This window comes from Rhagoletis zephyria, unplaced genomic scaffold, assembly GCF_001687245.7.
Source record: "Rhagoletis zephyria isolate East Lansing unplaced genomic scaffold, Rhagoletis_zephyria_1.1 Rzeph_scaffold_00714, whole genome shotgun sequence".
Classification (NCBI taxonomy): Eukaryota; Metazoa; Arthropoda; class Insecta; order Diptera; family Tephritidae; genus Rhagoletis; species Rhagoletis zephyria.
In genome coordinates, this window is record NW_016157798.1 from 6,320 (window position 1) to 12,658 (window position 6,339).

The 6,339-nt window shown below is 31.9% G+C and overlaps 1 protein-coding gene across 1 annotated transcript in view; it reads left to right on the top strand.

The window, feature by feature from the left end:
* Positions 1-5,971: 5,971 nt before the first annotated feature.
* Positions 5,972-6,339, top strand: part of LOC108361199 (neurobeachin-like) — a gene marked incomplete at its 5' end in the record, with an annotated part of 11,134 nt that continues 10,766 nt past the window's right edge. The window contains one exon of the mRNA XM_017613769.1: positions 5,972-6,166. Coding sequence (XP_017469258.1) covers positions 5,972-6,166 — 195 coding nt within the window. The remainder of the gene's footprint in view (positions 6,167-6,339) is intronic.

The window sequence follows — 6,339 nt, forward strand, 5'->3', positions numbered from 1 at the left end:
ATCGAGCTAATTTGAGTGGTTTGCTCTTTTTAATTGATTACGAACTGTTATGTGTTTGGTGTTTAGTGGCTCCAATATCTCCTGATAGCTTTTATGCCGGTCTTACTCAATCATTTGCATTATTTCGTCGACTTTTGCAGTAACTGTCTGATCAGTGTGAGTTACATCTTTGACATCAAAATAACCGAAACGGACATCGAGCAAACCTCTCCGATGACCGACTTTTACTCACAGCCTTTTAACCGTACATTTCACAAATATTTCGGCCTATGTTTGCAATGTTTTCATATTTTTTACAGTAAAAAAAATCATCGCATAGCGTACTTCTCTTAGATATTTCACCCATATAACTTCTTTTCCAATCAATATAACTTTTAGCGCGACATACCTACGAATAGTTAACCAGATCCCATGGGCATCGACTACCACATAGTAACAAAAATTCGCAGAGGCTTTTCATATGGCCCAATATTTACTACAGAAGAACTTACCGCACAAAATGTTAACTTATAATTTTATGGAGTCCTACTCAATCACATGTTCCCACATATTTCGTCGTATACATACATACACATAAGCTACTTGGTGCTTAATACAGCACGTTTCGTTGACAACTGTTAAATGAATTTAATTACTCCACTGAGCGAGCTAAATAAGTACATTTGTATGTATGTATGCATTCCCTCCTTCGACTTAATTAATGCCAAAATGATTTTCCTTTTCTTCACATCTGAAACATGCAAATTAATTTAGCGTTTTATATTATTTGCGCGTACTTAAACCATTTGCAATATGTACAGTTGTGTATGAGATGCATATGTATGTATGCATGCATGTAGGTACTCGTATGTACTATGTACACGACTCACTTGCAAATTTGTTTATTCAGCACTCACACATGCAAATGATATGTGTCCTATACACCCCTCATAAATATATTGTACAAATATTTTGCGCAAACATTAAGGCTACCATAACGGCGGGCTCACACGCCAACATACAAATGTACATACATACATATTTGTACACATTTATGCATGTGTGCATGTAATATACAATAAGCATACATATTTTACATAAATGCATATGCATGGGCCTGAAATTGACACGAAAATGTCAACTGCAATTTCATTGCTGCTGTTGTCATAGTCACAGCATTGCCGTTGTCGTATCTGTCGTATCGTGTCGTGTTGTAGGCGCTGTGGTCGCCATCGAGTGGCTCCAAGTGGCAGCACATTCATCCAGCACTTGCCATAATTCGCTCACTTCACTCATGCATACATACAGTCGTCACAGGCAGCCGGCCTCGCAAGTAGAAGTTTAACAGCGCCATTTACTTACTCGAATATACATACATACATACTACGTTTGAGTGTTGCTTTGTCCTTTGTTTAAGTGTCACCAGCAAGCTCACTCACTCTTATGTCCTGCTTTGTCACTTTGCCGTTGGTTTTGTCTCATCGTCCTCGTCATCGCTGTCAACTTCTGGCACCGCTTTGCATTGTTGATGCTAGGTTCGTCGCTTCGCTTGTAATGTTAAATTTTAAAACATAATACTGTACGTTGACTAATGCATGCATACAAACATACTATATACATATGTACATATGTATGTGTGTATGCATGCGCATTAGGGTGGTTCCAAAAAGAAGTTAAGTCGGAATATAATGCTCCCATCCCCTAGGATTGTTATGTCGAAAAAGATATTACCAACTTTTTTTGAATTCAAAAAATATTTAGGCTCGCTCAAACCACTCAAAACTTGAATGTCATTATATGGACGTTTCAATATAACTATTGTTTATGATAGTATCTATTTTTATAGTATACCCTCAAAACACCCAAAAAATGCTAATGGGGGTAAATCTTGACGCTGAGACTCACAATTTTAATTCAAAAAGGTATGGTAGAGAGAACAATCCTAGGTTGTGAGAGCAGTAAACTGCCGATTTTACTTTTTGGGCCGCCCTAATGCAAACAGATATCTTTATAGGCAAATTCATTTACGCTATTACCAGAAGGTGACAATTGCTATGACAGTTGTACCCAAAGGAAACAACAAAAAGCATTGTTATGCTTGCAGCGACACTGTCTGCTTTATAATCTTCTTTCCAAAAGAGTATGCGGTTATGTTATTGGGTCACTTTGCATTTTTTTGGTGAAATTTAATTCTGATATGCCTTTTCTGCTTAGCTCTTTTCGAATTGCGACAGACATGCGTAGCCATTCATCCTTACATTTAAATGATCCAACAACCAGAACACAAACAGAAAACTTTTTTAGAGTTTTTTAAAGCAGATCTTTGTGAATTAAATATTAATACGGAAATGGCATACCTAGAATTCTTTAATTCTATACAAAATGCTTGAGATTTTAATGAACGAGGTTGTCGTTAGACTTACTTAGTTATTATACGAATACTTATTACTTATTTATACGAATATGTAAAGCGCTTCAAAACTGCTAACCAAATTTTTGTTAAAAAAAAAAAATTGTGTACAATAACTAGAAAATGTTTATGTTAAATGCATTCTATATTTATTTAGAGTTTTTTGATTTGGTAAAAGCAGTAAAATTATTTATTTAGTTTATTAAAACAATACCACTTTGTGAAGAATATATATGATGATAATTTTTAAATATTTTTTTTTTTGTAATTTGGGGAAAAACAAATACAAATGATATTTAAAAACAAAACCAATTTATTTTTATTAAAAAAACAATAGAGTTGAAAAATAAACATTTAAGGAAACGTCTGAAAGGGGTTAAGGATTGAAAAATCAAGCCGACACTCCTTGTAAATCCTCTCTTTCAATAGCTTCTTCAAAAATCATGCCAATAATTTCAGTCCATTTAGAATAGCCAGGATAACTTCCACCATCCATTTCCATAACCGGTGGTTATTACTCATTTACTTGATGTAGAATGGCCGTCATAGAAGGGAAAGAAACTATTTAGCAGTAGAGCTAGGCCATTCTCTATTCTTTATACTTTTTTCAAATTTTGCAACGGGGTGTCTCCGATAATACATAATTTTAAGAACATTATGATATTCTCACGAATATTTGGCTTTATAAATCAATATGCGAAACTCTCGCGATTATTAATTTAAAATATCTTAAAAACCTCTAACCAAAATATCGTTGATGATACTGCAAAACGTTTTACGCCAATTTACTTGTATTTCGCTTGCTGAAATAATCTGTTGCCGGTGTCTAAACACATCTTTTAATCTTTCATCTTCATTATGCTGACATGTAAAGTTTTTTCTTTGGTTTGTGCCGATGGAACGATACATTCGAATATAGGGGAACGATCATTATAGCACAAGAATTATACATTGAGTTAGAAAGTCTTACGGTATCACCTACGATATAAGAGGAACAAAAATAAGCAAAAATCCGTAGTTTCGATTACATGCATTAACTGTCATTTACAGCCTATTGAAAGCCTTGAATAGAAGGTTTTAAAAAATCATATCTACTATTTATGATAAGAAATTTATAAAAATATATTTACTGTAGTCATAAATCGCATTATTAATTATGATTTGCTGAACGCTTTAGTGCACATATTATATATAATTTTATTTAATTTGTATATTTTGTAGATTGAATTTAATTTAATTTAAAATTACTTAAAAATTAAATATGATTTGCCAGCATTGTGGTAGATGATTGCTACAAATGCATCAATAAATAATTGTGCGGTACTCACTAAGTTAGTTATTTAAATATTTTATGAAATAAATGAATAACTTTCTATTCCCTTGTTGTCGCTTCAACAACAACGACAATTCATTTTAATCAGAATCAGGTAACTTTAAACAAAAATCCACTGTACAACAGAGAAAAATAGCAAAGTTCGGAGAACGGATTCTGGTAGGGAAACAAAAACCCAGAGAATTGCCTAGTGCTAAAAGAAAAATTAAATAAATAAATTCTTGCATAAAAACCCAAACACTTACTCCTCCTTTTATTTATAAACACTCATATTACACATGCCTACATAGTATATACACTCCGTCTCATACACCAAGTACATGACAATTTAACAATTTTTTTATTGTTTTTAATTTTAGTTATTTTTTTATATATTTGATCCTTTTACAAAACCCATATATGCAAATCTAAGTTTAACCTTTGAACAATACTTAAAAAATTCCACAAGCTAACTAACAACAACAACAAACTACTTTTTCGATGCAGTTTAGTGCCAGATTTTAGCAGCAATTCAGAATAGGTAGAAAATTAACCTTCAAGCACATTTTCAGTTTATACTTATTGCTTGTATTAAATGAATTTTGTGCCTTGTTGTGTTGGGAGAATTATAATGGAATTGAATTGCAAATATTTTTGTAAAATATTTTAATCCGTTATATCCCCGTTTTATGANCGATGTTTTGACCAATTTTGGCTACTTTTCTTTCATTTATTTAATGTTTATAATTTTTTAATAAAAGTTTACATAATCAGCACAAAAGTTATAAAAATTAAATTTAATTAATTAAAATTTACACTTCAACCTTAAATTTTTTAGAAAAATATAGGCATGCCTTATAGCCCATTAAATTCTTGAAGGCTAAAGTGCAAATTTAATTTTTCTTTCATAAAAAAGTAATTGTCGAGCATACTTTAAATGGATGAAAACGCACAAAACAAAACAACCTTCTAAAATTTAATGTGCTATAAAACTGCATTTCTATAATTTTTCTGAAAAATCTGAATGAAAGAAGTAGCAAAATTTTTCTAAAAAATCTGAATAAAAAGTATTTAGAGGGTGTGCTGAATTTTAATAATTTTTGTACGAAGTTTTAAATGTGGATTTATGTGGTGCTGGTTACGTCAAGTTCTAGATTTTTACAAAAGGTTATAAACATTAAATCGGCAAAAGAAAAATAGCCAAAACTGGTCAAAATGTAACTTAACTTAATCAGCTGGTCACAAGGGTATATAGTTTTTTGATCCCCACTACCAGAATCTGTTGTCAAAACGCGGTTGTTTTGGAAAAAATTTGATTTTGTTGTACAGTGATATCAATGACGATAACAATATCGAAAAGTACGCCGATAACCCAACCAATATCGGTAGTTCCTTTAAGTGAAATGTTTTTTTTTCTATTTCCAATGCCTGTGCGATTCGGTAAATCGGCAGAATAATTCTAATTAGTAAAGACTTATTTTAAAGATGCCAATATTTATCTTCTTATTAAAAGTATGCCTACATTTTCTAAAACTATGTGAATGTGTACTTACTGGATAAAAAAATTGACTTCTCTTTCGCTTTTTATTCAACTTTTTAGCATTGAAACTTTTCTAAAATTCAACTATCACTAAAACACTAAGAAGCTCTAAATTTTTATCGCATAGTAAACAAGATCATGCTTCTAAGGTAAAATAAAAAGAGGCATTCACAATTTTTTTTCGATCGGTTTTCCACCGATCGTTTTTCGTAATTTCTGAGCTAGAAATATGTAAGCTACTATACGCTCATATCTATAGATACAAACCTATTATAAAACTGTATGTAAGAGTATAACAAAAGGAAATAGCTGCTATATTTTTAACCTTAAGCTGCTTTATATGCAACTTATCTACATTTCCGTGTTCCATAAAAATATATATTTACTTACATTTAAACTTTTATCTATCTACCTATATACATGTATGTATGTATCTGTCTAGTTGCCTCACTTTCTGTTCTATTTTATTGTTAAAGTTTTTCCTTGTTGTTGTTGTTGTTCTTTGAATAACTTCAATAATTGCAATGCATAATTTTCAATAAAATTTATTTATGAAATTTCTTTTTCTTCTGCTAAATACTACGTGCACACGAACATGTAAATGCAATCACTGGGAATTCAACTATAACAATCAAAATGAATTTTCAACGCCAACGGCAATGACAATGGCCATTTTCAACTACGCTTAACAACACCAAAATACAACAATACAAATGCCACGTCAATGTGACTTAATAACTTCGTCAACTATCATTTATCAATAACAAAAACAACAAATATCACCACACTACATCAACATCATTTGTTGCCTGCAGGCGCTCGCACAATACAAGATGGTGACTATGAAATTATTGTAGTTGATGAAAATAATCCATCGGTATTGGCGGATAATGATTCACATTCAAGTGGTCCACCCTCAATTAAGGTGAGTCATACAAATAGCATGCACGGATATGAAGTATACTGAGAATTTTAACCTTACACACACACACACACACCACACACACACACACACCACACATACATACAATCATGTACACCTGAGAGCGAAGATTTCATAATATCTTACGAAATAAATTTTTACCCCTAAACAACTCA